This window comes from Herpailurus yagouaroundi, unplaced genomic scaffold, assembly GCF_014898765.1.
Source record: "Herpailurus yagouaroundi ecotype Mexico unplaced genomic scaffold, PumYag 193, whole genome shotgun sequence".
Classification (NCBI taxonomy): Eukaryota; Metazoa; Chordata; class Mammalia; order Carnivora; family Felidae; genus Herpailurus; species Herpailurus yagouaroundi.
Window position 1 is genome coordinate 9138486 of NW_024412424.1, and position 18646 is coordinate 9157131.

At 53.2% G+C, this 18646-nt stretch overlaps 2 protein-coding genes across 9 annotated transcripts in view; both read left to right on the top strand.

The window, feature by feature from the left end:
• Positions 1–664: 664 nt before the first annotated feature.
• On the top strand, positions 665–11702 carry GRM2 (glutamate metabotropic receptor 2). Of its 7 annotated transcripts, none has more exons than XR_005781557.1 (6): positions 665–3040; positions 5419–6256; positions 7758–8833; positions 10118–10172; positions 10713–10893; positions 11123–11702. XR_005781557.1 is itself a non-coding variant. In XM_040445513.1 (6 exons), the coding sequence occupies exons 2-6, from the start codon at positions 2591–2593 to the stop codon at positions 11194–11196; spliced, it is 2619 nt and encodes an 872-aa protein (XP_040301447.1). In that variant the 5' UTR covers positions 665–791; positions 2455–2590; the 3' UTR covers positions 11197–11702. The 7 variants fall into 7 exon arrangements, 5 of the variants coding, with proteins under 5 accessions (XP_040301447.1, XP_040301446.1, XP_040301449.1 ...); XM_040445513.1 differs by lacking the exon at positions 10118–10172 and having other exon boundaries at positions 665–791; positions 2455–3040; XR_005781558.1 differs by lacking the exon at positions 11123–11702 and having other exon boundaries at positions 10018–10172; positions 10713–10781.
• A 6142-nt stretch (positions 11703–17844) lies between these two features.
• Positions 17845–18646, top strand: part of LOC121011263 (IQ domain-containing protein F5-like) — a 52689-nt gene continuing 51887 nt past the window's right edge. The window contains exon 1 of one of the 2 annotated variants that reach the window (XM_040445530.1): positions 17845–18045. The gene's annotated coding sequence lies outside the window, so the exon portion shown is untranslated. The remainder of the gene's footprint in view (positions 18046–18646) is intronic. The other variant, XM_040445529.1, reaches the window with a different exon arrangement.

Sequence of the window (18646 nt, forward strand, 5' to 3'; positions counted from 1 at the left end):
TAAAGGTCATCTGCAGGAAGAGGAGGCCCCATTCTCCTCTGACCGCCCCCCCCATCTCTTCCTCTAGTGACTCAGGCCCCAGCTCTCACGTAGGGCCAAAGACATATGCCCCTACCCCAGGCCTGGCATGTGGACTGAGCTGCAGTCTGTGGATGGAGAGAATGGATGTGAGGACAGGGAAAGACTCGTCGCAGCAGGCTAAGCTCTCTACCTATCTCCCACATGCCCCCTTACCTATCTCCCAATGGCACCTTTCGACCCTACGGCTAGCCCCTCCGCTCTCAAAGATGGAACGCCACAACACTGTGCGCACCTCCTGGGGCTCAGTGACCTTACCAGCCCCGTGTCCCTTGTCCCGTGCCCGCTGCTCTGTGGGATGCAGTCTGACCGCGGGGTAGAGGGGGCAGATAGGCACCTGCTCCTGCGCATAGCAGGAGCGCCCGAGGATTCAGCACCACGCGGTGGACAGCTCCGGGACGAAAGCCCCGCGAAGAACCGAAGCCAGAGGCGCCGGGCACGGAGCGGTGCTGGAGTCTGGAGGGAGGCGGAGGCCGGGTTGGGAGCGGGAGATCCGGAGTGGGGAGGAACGGAGGAGGGGCTGGGGGCGGGCCGGGGCCAGGGGCGGGGCGGGCCGGGGCCAGGGGCGGGGCGGGCCGCGATTGAAAGCGGCCGGGCGAGCGGGCGGACGGAGAGCGCAGAGCTGCCGAGAGAGCGAGCTAGTGAGCGAGAGCTGGAACCCTGCGCCCCCGGCTCCTCTCCGTTTCTCTCCGCGCCGGAGTCGGGCGCGCCAGGTAGGGTAAGCCCGTGGTGCCGCGGCCGCCGCCGACCTTATAGATCCTGACCCCATGTCCCAGCGTCCCGCGGGCCCTCGAGTTCTGGGGCGCTCGGGCCGGGGCGTCCAGCTAGAGCTCGCCAGGAGCTCTGGGAAGCGGGAAGACAACCCCAGGCGTCCCGCCTTTCTTCCCCAGAGAACGCACGCCCTGCATCACGCTCCTTCGTTCCTCCTCTCCTTACATCCTTTGGTCTGTCTTTCTGTCTGTGCCTCTATCTTTGTGTCAGCCTACCGGTCTCAATCACTCCTTGCCCAGGCCCCCTGGCTGCCCGCCTCTGGGATTCTATCTCCCTTCAGGGTATTGTCCCTGTCTGAATTTGGGTCCTGGCCGCCCCTGTGGGAGGCTTGTGGTTTTGACCCGTTTGGACCTCAGCCCCCATCTGGGTCCCTTCCTCATCTGTGTTGGTCTTCATGCTTACCTCTCTCTCCTGGTTGCCTGGTTGAACTGCTGCTTTCCCGGTACCCACAGGATCCCAGTCTCCTTGCCCTGGCACCAGTGGGAGATTAACCCTGGGGAGCTGAGGGGCAAAATGAAGAACCCCAGTCTCTGTGCCAGGACATGGGGTCCTTGAACTAGTGGCTAACCTTATTCAGCCTCAGTTTCCTTCTCCTAGCCTTCCCAAGCCTGCGTGATTGTGAGAGCCTGTGTGGGGTGGGCATCTGGGAGGGTAGCTGGGGCACAAATGAAGTGCAGAGTGGAAGAGGGAAGGAGGGGTCCCTGAGGGCCAGGGCCAGGGTGGGCAGGATAGGGAAAGGATGAGGATAAGGAGATTAGAGATGGTTCTGAGCTGAAGAAAACACAGGGGCATAAAGTCTCAAACGGCATTCTATGCAGAGCTGAGGTGCCCAAAAGTCTCACCTTGAGCAATTTTGAGATTTTGACTAGATGAACTGACCCCGTCCCTGGACACACACATATGCTCACATTGACTTTTCCTGTTGACTTAAGACCTGTGGCCACTTCAGTTTCCCTCCCTGGGGCCAACCTCTCCACCTTGCTGTCAAACTCCCAGGGTCTAGAGTCTCTACTACATCCTCAGTCAGGGGCTCTGGGGATGGCTTTTTAAGAACTAGAGGCTAGGACCCTTGGGTGCTCACCCTGGGTTCCAGGCTCTCTAGGAGTTGGAGACTACCCTTCGGAGATTTTTCCTTCCCTCTTCTGTGGTGGTTTCTCAGGCACAATGGCTCATTTCTGGGAATGCAAGATTCAAGATAGAGATTGGACTCCTAAGTTTATACTCTAACCTGGCTCCTGCTGCAAAGGTGTTGACTTTGGGGTCCTGGGAGATTTGTGCAAGGTCTTGGACACTCTTTGATTCACAGCAGGATTGGTGTTAGCTGAGTTCTCCTAACTTATGTCTGGGCCTCTACTCTCTGCCTCCCTCCCTCTCTGCTGAGTATGGAATGGGCACAGAGGCCATCTAAAGACCCAGATGAGGGCAAGGCTGAGAAACAGGTCAATGGGTGTCTCAGGAGCTTCTCAGCTTAGTCAGTGATACCACCTCTCCCTGGCTCCCTAGGAATGTCCCTAGGTGAGGGAATTGGGGACGGCAGAGTCAGAAGGGGTAGCCACTCTCGGGTTCCACCTCTCCCTGTTTGTCTGTCTGTCTCTTTCTCTGCAGGAGCTGGGCCCCTTCTTATCTCTCTTCCTGCCTGTCCTTTCCTGGTCCCTGTTTTCTCCTTTCTTTGCCTTTGCTGCTTCTACCCTCATCCCCTGGAGGCCCAGGTCTGCTGGACCCATCCATCCCCTTTGGGACAATGGGATCACTGCTTGGGCTCCTGGCACTGCTTCTGCTATGGGGCACTGTGGCTGAGGGCCCCGCCAAGAAGGTGCTGACCCTGGAGGGGGACCTGGTCCTGGGTGGGCTGTTCCCGGTACACCAGAAGGGCGGCCCGGCAGAGGAGTGTGGGCCTGTCAATGAGCATCGTGGCATCCAGCGCCTGGAGGCCATGCTTTTTGCACTGGACCGCATCAACCGTGACCCACGCCTGCTGCCGGGTGTGCGCCTGGGCGCGCACATACTCGACAGCTGCTCCAAGGACACACATGCCCTGGAGCAGGCACTCGACTTCGTGCGTGCCTCACTTAGCCGTGGTGCCGATGGCTCACGCCACATCTGCCCCGACGGCTCTTATGCCACCCACGGTGATGCTCCCACTGCCATCACTGGTGTCATTGGCGGCTCCTACAGCGACGTCTCCATTCAGGTATGTGGGGCTGCCCAAATGGGGACTGGGGAGGGAGGCCAGAGGCAGGGGCCCAGAATTCCCTTTGAGCAGGGGCTCTAGGCTGCCATGTATTAGAAGGGGGGCGAGGAGCTTCCTTTAAGTAGCTTTTTACAGAATACCAAGAAAGTGCCCCTGTCACATGATGCAGGCTGACTTTTAGAAATTGTATAAGGAAAACATCCCACTTGCATCACATACACACACACAGCTGATGTTAAAGAGTCCTAAGAAGCTTAATAGCTAGGCCTCTTGGATCAGAACCCCAGGTGTGAATCCTGGCTCCCAGACATACTAAGTGACACTGGATGCTATTTCTCTCTTCTGTGCCTCAGTTTCCTCCTTACAGAACAGGACTCATAACACTTGCCACTCTTAAGGTTGCGGTGGAAATTTAATGAGGTAATACATGCAAAGCTTGTGTCAGAGGCATAATCAATATTAACTGCTATTGTTATTAACCCATTTTATAGATGAGGAAACTGAGGCTTGAAGAGTGGCAGGCACTGGCAAAGTGGAGACATTCACCTAGAGCTCACAGCCAAGGGCCTCCAGCTCTGTCAGATCACCTCTCCATGGACTAGAAAGGGGTGAAAGATAGAAGCCAGGAGCATCCCAGAGGAGAGAAACAGGGATGGGGACCCCGGAGGAAGAGAAGCAGAATGGGTGAAGTGGGGGGAGGGTCCCCTAGGGTCTTTGGGGGGACAGGATTTGCAGGGGTGGGAAGGTAAGGGAATGAGACCCTCCCTCCTGCTTTCTCACAGACTGGCCCAGCTGATATCCCTGGGTATGCGTGGCTGCTTTAGCCCATGTGGGACCCTCCCCCTCCCTGACTGGGTCCCACCTCTTGCCTGGATACTTACCTGCCTGGTGCCCAGAATAGGTTGCCAGAAGATGAGGCCAGAACTGGGATCAGGATTAGGATTTGCACAGAGGGCCTTGGCTGGGGCTTCAGCTTCCTTTACGAGGCCAGCTAAGGGCACTGCAGTCAGAGGCAGGGCCAGGACCCCTGACCTGGCACACTTAGGAGAAATGAAGCAGGAGTCTGAACTGTGGAGGCAGCTTCTGACCTGGGATGGGGGAGGCCTCCTCATCCTCTTACTGCAGGAAGTGAGTTACCTGTTCTGCTAGTCCCAGCTGCTGGAGGTGGCCAGTAGCAACTTGGACAGGTATGGCTGTGCCGGCACCCACATCTGCCACATCCCACCTGCTGATGCTTTCAGGGGCCTCCAGGGTGCTTTCCCAGCATCCACCCTCTCCACAGTTCTTAGGACTCCATGCATTCATCTCCAGGAGTCCAGTTACTTTCCTCCCACCCCAAGCTGCCTGCCTCCTGTACCAGGGCCCACACTTCAAAATTGGTCTGCTTTTTCCTTGTCTGAGTCAAAACAAGGCCCAGCCCTTCATCTTAGGCTGAACCTGCCTGTTAATAATTCCTCCTCATTTCAACCCCATCTCTCCTGCCCAAACCCCTATCATCTTCCTTTTGCCCGGCACTGTGACCTCACATGCATTTTCATTTTTCCCTACTCAGCAGCCTCATCAGGCAGGAATGAGAAACTGAGGCTCAGGGAGGTTTGCTAACTTGCCCAGGGACACAGAGGCAGAAAGTATGAGAGGAGAAGGCATTGAGACTGTCAGAGTAAGAGCCTGTGTCCCAGGTGCAAAGGCAGGACCTAGCTCCCACGTGTGGAACCTGGGCCTTGTCCTGCTCTCACCTACCCATCCCACCATGTCCTTGTCTGTCTCCCACTCTAGCGGGCAGGTCCTAGGGACCCAAGGGTAGGAGATGGCCTGCCAGGTGGTCAGCGGTAAGCAGGAAGCCTTGTTTATTTCAAGTTCAGCCATCTGATGGCAGCCAAGATCTGGGTCTCCTTTCCTGAGGAAGCCTTTTCCTTCTTTCTCCATCATTCCATCAGGATGGACTCTGGGGAAAGGTTACCTGGCCCAAATAGGTAGAGAGCCCAAGAACCCTGAGCATCCCAGCTAGTGCCCTGCCCCCTGCCCTGTGCAGCCAAGTACCAACCTCTCCCCAGCCCAAGCTTTGGGCCTTCCCTTGCTTCCCTACTTTTGCTACTGCTCTGCATCTGAAGGGGGACAGTAGAGGGGTCCTGGTGTGGCTCCGGAGCCAGGTGCCTCAGCCCTAGGTCTTCTCTCTCCCAGCCCTTGGGAAGGAGTGGAACACTCCCTACCCCCAGAGAGAAGACACATCAAGACAGGGTATGGGTCTTTGGGGAGAAGCAGACCTCAGGGCTGACTACACAGACACTTGATCCCAAGGTCGAGTAGCTGTGAGGAACACATCTGTCTTTCGAGTTTGACCTGATCTCTGATCTTGGCCCTCTCTACTGGTCCCCCAGGTGGCCAACCTCCTGCGGCTATTTCAGATTCCACAGATCAGCTATGCCTCCACCAGTGCCAAGCTGAGCGACAAGTCCCGCTATGACTACTTTGCCCGCACTGTGCCCCCCGACTTCTTCCAAGCCAAGGCCATGGCCGAGATTCTCCGCTTCTTCAACTGGACATATGTGTCCACTGTGGCGTCCGAGGGTGACTATGGTGAGACAGGCATCGAAGCCTTTGAGCTGGAGGCCCGTGCCCGCAACATCTGCGTGGCCACCTCGGAGAAGGTGGGCCGTGCCATGAGCCGCGCAGCTTTCGAAGGTGTGGTGCGAGCCCTACTGCAGAAGCCCAGTGCCCGTGTGGCTGTCCTGTTCACCCGCTCCGAGGACGCACGCGAGCTCCTCGCAGCCACCCGGCGTCTCAATGCCAGCTTCACCTGGGTGGCCAGTGATGGCTGGGGCGCCCTGGAGAGCGTGGTGGCCGGCAGCGAGGGGGCCGCTGAGGGCGCCATCACTATCGAGCTGGCCTCCTATCCCATCAGCGACTTTGCCTCCTACTTCCGGAGCCTGGACCCTTGGAACAACAGCCGGAACCCCTGGTTCCGTGAGTTCTGGGAGCAGAGGTTTGGCTGTAGCTTCCGGCGGCGAGATTGTGCAGCCCACTCGCTGCGCTCCGTGCCCTTTGAGCAAGAGTCCAAGATCATGTTTGTGGTCAACGCAGTGTATGCCATGGCCCATGCACTGCACAACATGCACCGAGCCCTCTGCCCCAACACCACACACCTCTGTGATGCAATGCGGCCTGTCAACGGGCGCCGCCTCTACAAGGACTTCGTGCTCAATGTCAAGTTTGATGGTAATGGGGCTGGCTAGTGTCCAGCAGTTTTCTGGCCTTCAGCAGGCAAGAGGGATCGGGTCTTCAGGTTCCATTACCTGACTAAGAAAACGTAGCCTACAGCAAGTGAGGGAGTCACCCGGGGGTGGGGGAGGGCTGGGATGTGATCCAGGACAAGGATGGCTAGACAGAGGGGACTCCAACTGAAGCCAGGGCTGAGGTTTCACTTTCTGGCCTAGTCCTGCACTGAGGGTCTCTAGTTCCTGTTTGAACCTTGCTCTCTCTCTCCCTCCTGCCTCTTTATCATGCGGAGAGTAGGGACTGGGGGCCCTCAAGCCCATTCTCAGGCAGCAAAACATCAGTGGGAGTCAGAATAAGGGTGGGTTGAGAGTGAGCATCAGGTGGCACTCTATTTTCTGGGAAAATTCTATTCCTCGTCTTGATTTTCCATTCAAGGTGGCCACAGTCTCTTCATACCAAAATTTATTTTAATGAACGTTCCAGCTTTACGAAAAATGAACGCCTCAGAATCATCACTGTGCTTCAGGAAGCATCACTGTAGGAGCAGTGGGAGGGTGCCAGGGCCCCCAAAGCCCACTGGCCCAGGGTTAAGATGAATAATAGTTCCAATGAGATTTATATTCAGAGTTGTGGGAGAATCAGGGGAGGGGTTAGGATTGGACTCGGGTGCATGAGGTTGCCATCAGAGCAAGGCTCAATTCAGCCCACTGAGCTAGGTAGGATTTATTGGAGGGCTCAAGTTGGATTCTGAGGACTTTGAGGCTGGCTTGAAGGAGCAGGGGTTACATGGAACCTGCAAGGGACTCCAGGCTGCATCATTCACCATATGGAGCCTTATGCACATCATCTGCTAGTATGAACCCCAACTTCTCACTGGGACCTGGGATGACAGGGGTCCTGCTTCCTCTTGAGCCTGGCTGGGAGATGTGAGGTTCCCGGGTGAGGGGAGATGGGGAAGAGAAGTGCCTTGTGAGCTGCGTGATGAGCACATCTAAAGTTGGGGTTCAGCTAGCACTGATGTGAGTATTAGGACTAGAGGGGAGAGAGTTGACTTGTCATCAAGAGAATTAAGTGGGACCAAGACTGGACCTGAGGCTGAATTTAGGTGTGAGGATGTCCGTGTTAAGTCTGGGGGGAGGGCTGCAGTGTGTGTTGTGATAAGGTTGGGGTCTAGGGTCTGGGGTCTGGGTTGGAAGTTACTGGAGACTAGGCATAAAGCTAGGTTTTGGGGAGTCATGGTTGGGCGTTGGTGTGGACATTAGGTTTGTGGAGATGCCTGGGCTTTGAGGTTGGGGTTTTATTTGGAGTTTAGAGTTGAGATTTGTTGTAGCCTCTCATTTAGAACAATGGCTGGGGTTAAGTCCAGCTTTAGTGTTGGGATGGGGCTCAGAAGGACAAGGAGTGGCCTCAGGTCGGGGTCTGGGTTCCATGTTAGGGTGAGGGTGGAGGTCACATCAAGACTACCCACCAATCCAACCTTCTTTTCCCTCCCCAATTCCAGCCCCCTTCCGCCCAGCTGACACACACAATGAAGTCCGCTTCGACCGCTTTGGTGATGGTATCGGTCGCTACAACATCTTCACCTACCTGCGGGCAGGCAGTGGGCGCTATCGCTACCAGAAGGTGGGCTACTGGGCAGAAGGCCTGACTCTGGACACCAGCCTCATCCCATGGGCCTCGCCCTTGGCTGGCCCCCTGCCCACGTCTCGCTGCAGTGAGCCCTGTCTCCAGAATGAGGTGAAGAGTGTGCAGCCAGGGGAGGTCTGCTGCTGGCTCTGCATCCCCTGCCAGCCTTACGAGTACCGGCTGGACGAGTTCACTTGTGCTGACTGTGGCCTGGGCTACTGGCCCAACGCCAGCCTGACTGGCTGCTTTGAGCTGCCCCAGGAGTACATCCGCTGGGGCGATGCTTGGGCCGTGGGACCAGTCACCATTGCCTGCCTAGGCGCCCTGGCCACCCTCTTCGTGCTGGGTGTCTTTGTGCGGCACAATGCCACCCCAGTGGTTAAGGCCTCAGGCCGAGAGCTCTGCTACATCCTGCTGGGCGGTGTCTTCCTCTGCTACTGCATGACCTTCATCTTCATTGCCAAGCCATCCACAGTGGTGTGCACCCTACGGCGCCTTGGTTTGGGCACCGCCTTCTCTGTCTGCTACTCAGCTCTGCTCACCAAGACCAACCGCATCGCGCGCATCTTCGGTGGGGCCCGGGAGGGAGCCCAGCGGCCACGCTTCATCAGTCCTGCCTCACAGGTGGCCATCTGCCTGGCACTTATCTCGGGCCAGCTGCTCATTGTGGCTGCCTGGCTGGTGGTGGAGGCACCGGGCACCGGCAAGGAGACAGCCCCGGAGCGGCGGGAGGTGGTGACATTGCGCTGCAACCATCGAGATGCAAGCATGCTGGGCTCACTGGCCTACAACGTGCTCCTCATCGCGCTCTGCACGCTCTATGCCTTCAAGACCCGCAAGTGCCCCGAGAACTTCAATGAGGCCAAATTCATAGGCTTTACCATGTACACCACCTGCATCATCTGGCTGGCCTTCCTGCCCATCTTCTATGTCACCTCCAGTGACTACCGGGTGAGCCACCTGCCAGAGTGGCAGTGGGGTTGGGGGTGGGTCCCGGACCTCTTGTTTCCTGGTGTCTCATTTACTCTTCTGATAACTCTGAGGCTCCAATAGGCTGAAAGCTCACCCAGCTTGCAGTGGCCCAGTTGGGACTGGATCCCAGGGGAAGGTGGGAAGGTTGAGTGGGGACTAAGACAATGGACAAGGAGGTGGAGGAGTTAGAGCTGAGATTTCAGGACTCAGATGTCACCCCCTAAGCTCAAGGAGAGGCATGGATTGAAATATGTCCAGATGGGCCGATGCTCTGCCCTGCTCCATGGAGGGGTAGGCTGCAGAAGGGGACACTTGGTTTCTGCTCTTGGGTAGCTCCTGGGCTAGTGGGTGGGTGACCAGGGGATCAACTAAAGAACTAAGTCAGGAAATGTTGTTGACTTGTTTAGGTCCTAGTGAGAGCACAGAAGAGGGAGGTGTGTGTGTGTGGTGTGTATGTGGGGTGTGTGTGTGTGTGTGTGTGTGTGTGTGTGTGTGTGTGTGTGGAGAGAGAGAGAGAGAGAGAGAGAGAGAGAGAGAATCATGGAGGGCTTCTTGGAAGAGGAATCCTTGAACTGGGCTCTGCAAGACAGGCAGGTTTCAATAGGTTGGATGGAGAAGGTAGGGAAGGGCAGTCAATACAGAGGCCGATTGGAGCAGAGGGCGTGCATTGACCTCCCTTGTTGAGGAGGGGAGGCACAAATGGTGCAAGATAGGCAGAGGTGAGGGTGGAAAGTGGGAATGGGAATGGTGGGCTATCAGGCCACATGGTCTCAGAGGGTACCATGCTCTGATGCCTCTTGGAGCCTTGCAGTGTAGCACAGTGCCCCTGGAGTTGTGCAGCTCTGGGGTTGAGAGATGAAAGCAAGAAAGGCAGAGAAGCTAAAACACAGAGCAGTAGGAGATCTAGGGGATAGGGTTAAGGGAGTTTTAAGCAGGTGGAAACTGTACCCCAGTTGGTGGCTTCCAAGCAAAGTTCCAACTGGCACTGAGTGTCTCATAGGTCTCCTCACCTTCTAGGGGGCCATGGCTGCTTTAAATGGGGGTGGTCAGGGAATGCCTCTCTGCAGAGGTGACAGATGAGCTGTCCTCTAGACAGTAAGAGGATCATCTTGATGAATCCTCACGACTCTGGAGTAAACTCCCTGGCTCTCCCCATTTTACAGACGAAGAAACGGAGACTCAGGGAGGTTCAATCCCTTGCCTAAGGTCACTCAGCTTGGGAGTGTAGAGCAGGGTCTGAACTGACAATCTTAACAATTAAAGGAGCAGGAAAATCGAGACAAGAGCCCCTGCAAAGGCCCTTTCCCCCAGGACAGAGGTATGGTGGGCAGTGCTGGGGGCCAGGGCGGCTGGGTTTGGCTGTTGTTGCACCTGCTGGGCCACCTGCCTGGTTGGTGGAGGCCAGGGCTGGGGAGGGAATCTGCTCTGACTCAGCCTGCATTTGCATATGATTTGCATTTGCATGCCAATCATAGTTGGCTAAGGACTAACCTGGACACACACACACGCAGTATCCACACATGCACACATGCACACACACACACTCATGCACACACACATACCTGCACACATATGCATGCAGATACACACTTATACACACACTGGCAGACACACTCCGATGCACACATACATTCCTGCAACCCTGCATGTTCACCCCCCTCAGCTGGAACTTTGATCTCCCTGGGAAGGTGGTTCACGGGCTGACGCTGGGACTGTGCCCACCTTCCTAGAAATCCTTTGGGGCTTGGCAAATGGACCAAGACCCAGTGTTGGATGCTTACCATCTCCCCTACTCCCTAACCCTGCAGCCTGACAGGGGTCATGGGGCCAGACTCATCCTTGACTTCACCCATCCCAGGTGCAGACCACCACCATGTGCGTGTCGGTCAGCCTCAGCGGCTCTGTGGTGCTCGGCTGTCTCTTTGCGCCCAAGCTGCACATCATCCTTTTCCAGCCACAGAAGAACGTGGTTAGCCATCGTGCACCCACCAGCCGCTTCAGCAGCGCCGCCACCAGGGCCAGCTCCAGCCTCGGCCAAGGTCAGCATTCACCCTAAGCAGCCTGCTCTCTGCCTCAGCTCCTCAACATGGGGACCACTCCTTGGGTTGCTGGGATTCCTTGGCTGGAGGTGGAGAGCTCCTTAGATGAGGCTGGATAGGAGAGGGAGGGGTGAAGGCGGGAAACTTCCCTCCACACTCCTGTTTGCCCTGCTGCCTGCCTCTGTAAAGGACCTCAGGGTTGGCCCCAATCTCTGACTTCCTTTCCTAGGGTCTGGCTCCCAGTTTGTCCCCACCGTTTGCAACGGCCGTGAGGTGGTAGATTCAACAACATCGTCGCTTTGAAGACCCCACATTCCTGCCCCCACACAGCTGCTCCCTGGAATCCGGTGTACCCCCACATCCAGGGCCAGGAGGAAGTCAGCTGGAGCATTGCAATAACCCCAACTCCATGCCCGCCCCTGCAGCCACTTACCTACCTACTTATTCCAACCCTTCAGAGTCAGAAGTCAGGGTCCTTGGCCTGGGAGCCTCTGCAGCAGCCACCAACTGTCCTCGCAGCGTGTCCCCTCCTTGCTAGGCCCAGGCAGGACTCAGAAGGGAGCAAGCCAGGGTCTACTCTGCCCTGGAACAGGATGGCCGAGGACCACCGGCCCCAATCCCCAATCAGCAAAGGTGCTTCCAGCCCCACCCTTCCCTCCTTCTAGGGCCTTTTTAATTTTTTACATAAGTTATTCTGGGATGGGGAGGGGGGTTATTGTGGGGGCCATCCCTCCCCGTGCATAGTAGTTTGTCCTGTGGTTTATTTTGTATTACCTGTAAATAAAGTGTCTTTATTTAAAAAAAAAAAATCACTCGTTGCCTTTGACCTAGGGAGACCCCTCATGCCCTCCACTGCCACCCAACCTTCCTTTCCATAGTATTTGTTGACTCTGATCTGTGCCTGCTCTGTGCCGGATGCTAGGATCTGGCAGCCAGCAAGACAGACCCAGTCCTGCTTGGTTGGGGAGACAGAAGATGAAAAAGCCATCCTCTCTGAAAAGGATCCCCCGCAGAGCAGCCAAGAAACTACTGGGATGAGAGCAGGGGTCTTCAAGGGACTCAGGCTCCTCTGACAGCGCAAGGGAGGACCCGGATGGAGTGGGCGGTAGGGCAAGAGGGGCGGCCGACTGTGACCCGTAACTGTGGGCTTTTCCACAGCTGGCCTGCCTGGCACTCCGAAGAGCTACTGGTTAGCACAAAGCCAGGCTGAGCCTTGGTGTGGAGGGAACCAAGAGGAGACACAGCTGAACATTGCCTGTTCGGGTACCGTGTACAGAGCCAGAAAGAGCTGGTGTGGAGGGAGGAGATGAAGCAGGAAGGACAGAGCCTGGGCAGTTAGAGAGGTCATCTGCTGTCAGACTGTGAGAGGTGGAAGAAGGGGCCTCCTCCAGTCTCGGAGGAGCTCTCCCCCAACTGCCTGGGTCGTGGGGCCCGGGGCCCGGGGCCCTAGGGCATCCTCCCACCCCCGCACTTGCCATCTGGGGCTCACCAGCAGAGGGCGCAGAGGCAGGGTTTCAGGCACAGCGCTCAGCCAGGCAACCGCTGCCCTCCTGTGGCATAGGGGGGCAGTGGGCACAGAACTCAAACAGGAGCAGAACCTGGCACCTTCTGGGGTGCCCCGGCACTGCGGAGTCTCAGAGGGACAAGGTCTTGTGTTGGGAGATGGGCAGGCCAGGGACATTGGTTGTTTTTAAGTTAATTCATTTGCAGTTACAGGCTAGCAAGGCTGTGGAAATTTGGGTTAACAATTTTAAAAATATAAACAGAAAACAAAACAAAACAACAATTGCAGGAGTGGCTCTTCCTCTCCAGCCAATATCTGAAGTGTAGGAGTGCCACATAACATACAAATGCCTAGTTACATTTGAACGGCATATAAACAATGAATAAATTTTTAGTATAAGTATGCCCCATGCTATATTTGAGACATAATTATACTAAACATTTTGTTATTTATCTGGCATTCAAATTTAACTGGGCCTCCTGTATTTTCATTTGCTAATTTTGGCAAGACTACTGGGGTGTCTCTTTTCAGGATCCCTGGTCTTGAATGACCCAGGCCTGGGTGCAGCCCCCAGTGGCTGAGCACCGGGGCACTGTATCCCATGGGACCTGTGGTGCTGATCTGTGCTTCCAGTGTGGCCTTTTCTGGATCTTCCTGCAAAACTGGACCCAGGAAGCATTTGCCCACCTTCCCAGCTTCTGGACAGGCCAAGATGTGCTCTGATGTTTTGTACCGGGGGGAGCAACCCTCCTTTCCATGGCTTCAGCTATTTACTTTAAAATGTAATAATAGGGGTGCCTGGGTGGCTCAGTCGGTTAAGCGTCCGACTTCGGCTCAGGTCATGATCTTGCGGTTCGTGAGTTCGAGCCCCGCGTCAGGCTCTGTGCTGACAGCTCAGAGCCTGGAGCCTGCTTCAGATTCTGTGTCTCCCTCTCTCTCTCTGACTCTCCCCCATTCATGCCCTGTCTCTCTCTGTCTCAAAAATAAATAAACGTAAAAAAATTTTTTAATATAATAATAATAATAGTTTGTTAAAAGTAGTTATTAAAATGGCTCATAACTAAGGAGGTACAAGGAATATTCAGTGAAGAATCACCTTCTGTCCCTGTCACCCATCACCTGGGGGCAGAAGGTGGATGAAGAGTTCCTGAGGGCCAGTCCTCACATCTGCCCACCACACCCCTTTCCTTCCACCACCACCTCTGCCTTGCCTTCTTCACGCCCACACTGTTGTGGGCAGAGAATCTGCTGGATTTCACTCCTCAACTCTCACATGTTGCTCGGACCAGGCCCTTCCAGCTGCCCCTGCCCCCGTCCTCCCCCTGGTCCTGACCGTCCTAGGCTTATGTCTCCCCTGTCCCTGCTTAGTACCACATCCATGTCCCACAAAGCCCTGGTGCCAGAACCAGGTGGGGGCCCAGGGGTCCCTGATGGGCTGGCCCTGCTTATGTGAGACTTGGAGTCCCCCAAGGAGAGCCCTGCCCTTTCTGGGGCCTGACAGCTGAGATGCCAAACATTTGGGGTTCTCTCCAGCCATAGGGAATTGACTGTCCTTCAGTGTAACCAGCAGTCTGCTTTGCTTGGGCAGCTGCCCTGTGGCTTTGCCCACAGCTCCACCCTGCCCTTCTGCCACCCTTTCACTTGTCCCTTGCACTGGTCCTGGGCAAGCTACAGCAGCCTGTCTGGGTGGGCCTGACTCTCTCTCTCTCTCTCAACCAGGAGTCCCTGTGGCATGGTCAAGGCCACTCTTTTCACAGCTCCCCCAGTCCTGTCATAGGATCAGGGAGAGTGAGCCCTTTCCAGAGGAGGCCCTTGAGATAGAAAGAATATTGAAATCCAAGAAGTTGGTGATGTATTGAGCAAAGGTGTTGGGGACAAAAAAAAAAAAATAAATAGAGCTGAGGGGATGACACAGAGCTGGGGAAATGATTCAAGCTGTTCCACATCCCCTGGGTCCTGTGGGGAGACTTGCCCCATGGCTACATTCATACAGAGTTCTTTCTCCATTATCCCCACCCCACCCTGGCTGCTCTTGCCTCCTCCCTTGGGTTCCGGGGTTAGGAGAGGTAGAGGGGAAAGGAGGGGTCACTGAGGATCTCAAAACCCTCTGAAAATGTCCCCACCCCAACTTCCTGCAGGAAAGGAAAGGAGCCTGGCCTCCCCACCCATGGGCCAACAGGCCATTGAGCACTAAAGATGGGGTGTCCTCAGCCGGGGGGGAGGGGCTAGATCTGGGAAAAACAGGGGAAGGAGGTGGAGGGCTAAAGGGAGGTGAAAAGCTGCAGGGTGCAAAGGGAGGGAGGAGAGAAATGGAGGAAACTGGGAGGAAGACAGTGGTGGGGGGAAGGGGGGTGGCGGGCAGCCAGAGGAGGGAGAAAGTAAAACATGGAAGCTTTAAACCCCAAGGGCTCTCATCAAGAAGGCAGGTTTGTTTATTTGTTTGTTTGTTTGTTTTTTAAAGAAAAATCACTTTATTCTTTCTGTGGAAACAATATACGCTCCCTATAAACAGTTTAAGCATTGTGGAAAAGTTAAAAAAAAAAAAAGTATTAGTTCCAGTTGCATGATTCAAATATAACCATCATTAACATTTCTGGTGCAGCATCCTAGACATATTTCCATGCATTTTTTACAGATAGAAGGAGGGATAGAAATACTTTCATAAAAATGGGATCATGCCATATGTCTATTTTCTTAGTGAAGATTTAATTTTACTTGATTCTAATTGAAGAAAATGAATCTGAAAGTAAAACTGAAGAAATTCTTGAACTTCACAGACATTTCTTCACCACACAAGATATGTTCCCCCTGAAAAATCACAGTAGGTTGAAGAAAAGAGAGAGTGACCTTTAGAGGTATACATTTGGCTAGTCTCAGGGAATCTGAGGTGAGTCTGACCTGTGGCCAACCTCACCCCATGAAGGAAAGGACAGTGGGCCCTCCACCACGTACAGTGCACCTGTCCCAGGAATTGTTGTCTAAGTTGTCACTGTGCACTGTCGCACTGAGGCAGACGCCCACAGGTTCCAGGTGGCTCACGTGGTGTTTGTATTTCAGCCATGCCACACCTGACCCTCCCATCTCTGCATTCACGTTGGTTCTCATCCCTCAGGTATGGCGGCATGGAAGCCCTGGGATACTGAGCTCCCTGTAATGAGTCCTTTCTCTGGGCAAAATAAACTGGGTGCTGGGACAGCCTCTTGGTCACAACATCTGAAACTCACTCTGGCGGTCTTTTCAGCATCATTATGTTTTTATTAACCACATTTTCCTTATAGGCCATATTGACTGATCCCTTGTTGAGAAATTGAGAACATTAGCATTAGCTAGTAGTTTTACACTGTCCAGTTTTATCTCGTCTAAATTGTTTGGTAACAGTAATTTACTTAGTTATTTCATATTCATTGTTTATCCAAGGCATCCACAGGTTGCTGCCTTCCTCTTCTGCTTCCTCATTCCTGAGTTCAAACTTTTTTTTTTTAAGTTTATTTATTTTGAGAGAGAGAGAGAGCACAAGCAGGGGAGGGACAGAGAAAGAGAGGGTGAGAGGGAGAGAGAGAGGATCCCAAGTGGGCTCTGAGCTGCCTTTAAGGAGCCCCACACAGGGCTCTGTCTCACAACTGTGAGACCATGACCTGAGCAGAAATCAAGAGTCAGATGCTTAACCAACTGGGCCACCCAGGTGCCCCCTTGAGTTCCAACTTTTGATGTCACTTTTTTTTTTTAAGTTTTTTAAAATGTTTATTTTTGAGAGAGAGACAGAGTACAAGAGGGGGAGGGGCAGAGAGAGAGGGAGGCACAGAATCTGAAGCAGGCCCCAGGCTCAGCACAGAGCCTGACTGGGGCTCGAACCCACCCACCACAAGATCAGGACCTGAGCCAAAGTCGGACACCCAACCGACTGAGCCACCCAGGTGCCCCTTGATGTCACTTTTAATTGTTGTAATTTTATTAAGTAGTTTTTCTTTTTCATGGAAGCCTTGTGGCCCCCATATTCTGACTTCTTTTATTTATTTTTTTTTAAATTTTTTTTTTCAACGTTTTTTATTTATTTTTGGGACAGAGAGAGACAGAGCATGAACGGGGGAGGGGCAGAGAGAGAGGGAGACACAGAATCGGAAACAGGCTCCAGGCTCCGAGCCATCAGCCCAGAGCCCGACGCGGGGCTCGAACTCACGGACCGCGAGATCGTGACCTGGCTGAAGTCGGACGCTTAACCGACTGCGCCACCCAGGCGCCCCTCTGACTTCTTTTATATTTGACAATGTCCTTTCCCCCCATTTTCCATGAATGTTATTACGAAGATTTCGTCTTATTAGCTTATTTTACCAAATTTTAATGTAACTCACACATATTTTTTTAATGTTTTATTTATTTTTGAGAGAGGGAGAGAGCACGAGCAGAGGAGGGACAGAGAGAGAGGGGGAAGGACAGAGGATCCAAAGTAGGCTCTGTGCTGACAGCAGAGAGCCTGACTTGGGGCTCAAACCCACAAACTGTGAGATCATGACCTGAGCCGAAGTCAGACACTTAACCAACTGAGCTATCCAGGCACCCCTTTAATGTAACTCATCTTAATTAAAACATCCCTTTGTCTCTAATGATTACTTCCCCTTTTTGCTATGACAATTTTATTTACATATAAAAAAGTAGACTGCCTCCACTAAGCGTTAGCTATATCAATCTCTGGCCCATATTTTTTTCAAATATATGCCTATTTTTTTCCTTTCACTCCCTTCAGAATTTTTAAATGTAAATCCAGGGGAACTTTTATCCTTTTAATTAAAATAATATACAACATTTATTGAGCATTTACTGTGCTCTGGACTGTGTGTGTATATAAGTGTATAAGAGTTCATATTGTACTTAGCTTGTTTCATTTAATCCAGTAGTCATGTTAGGTGCACTTTATTTATATACCCATTATACAGACATGAAATAAAAGTTTTATTGAAAAATGTATACAATTCATAGAGGTAGATCTCAATGCATTTTTTTCACAAAGTGAACACACCTTTAAACTATCACCCAGATTAGTGATGGAGATATTTTCCTCTTGACTTTGTACTTGAATAAAAATGAACTGGTTTTAGTATTTGGGGGTCCGTGCTCTTTTTTTAAAAAGTTACAACTTCATATTATTTCATTTTTATATAGTTTAAATTTTAAAAGTGTTTGCTTTATAAAAAAATTGTGAGAGACGATACAGAGAGTTCCCACAGGCCCCACACCCAGATTCCTCTATTATTAGTTTACATTAGTAAATTAGTAACAAATAGTACATTTGTTACAATTAATGGGGAAACAGTGGTACCTTCTTATTAACTAAAAATTCATAGCTGATTCAGATTTCCTAGTTTCCCCCTAATACCCTTTTTCTGTTCCAGGATCCCACCCAGGATACCGCTTACGCGCTGTGGGAGGAAGCGGCCTGGGGCACGTGGCCGCTGGCTGCGGAGCCACAAGCTGGATCCGGGCCTCAGGGGCTCCTCGCCCCTCCTCTGTCCCTGGAATGCGCGCAGCCGCCATCCGACTGCGGGAGCCATTTTCAAGCAGGAGGCCTGGAGAGAGCAATGTGGCGCTGAGAACTTCTGAACGGGGCTAAGGCCTCAGATCCTGCAGGGTCAAAGACAAGCCTGGACCAGCCTGTAAGTCGGCTTGCTTCTTAAACCCGCCACCTACCAGTCTGGAGCGCCCTGGCCCTTCCTTCCGTCTCTCCTTGCCCTCCGTGTTCTCGGCCACCAGTTTTCCACCCAACAGGCTCCCTTTTTTTTAATTAAAACACACACACACACACACACACACACACACACACACACACACACACAAAACTTTTTAGGGGCGTCTGGGTGGCTCAGTCGGTTGAGTGTCCGACTTCGGCTCAGGTCATGATCCCGCGATTGGTGAGTTTGAGCCCGTGTAGGACTCTGTACTGACAGCTAGGAGACTGGAGCCTTCTTGGATTCGGTGTCTCCCCCTCTCTCTGCCCCTCCCCGCTCATACTCTGTCTCTCTCTCGAAAAATAAAAGTAAACATTAAAAAAAAAAACAAAACCTTTAAAAAATATCTCTTTTTTCCCCGGTTTTATTGATACAGTCGACCCATATCGCTGTGTATCTCAGGTGCACAGCAGAGTGGGCTGACTTACACATATTGTGCAATGATCACCACAAAAAATTTAGTTAGCATCTGTTATCTCTTGGAGATAAAATGAAAAGAGAAAGCAAAACAAGGAAAAAACCTTTTTTC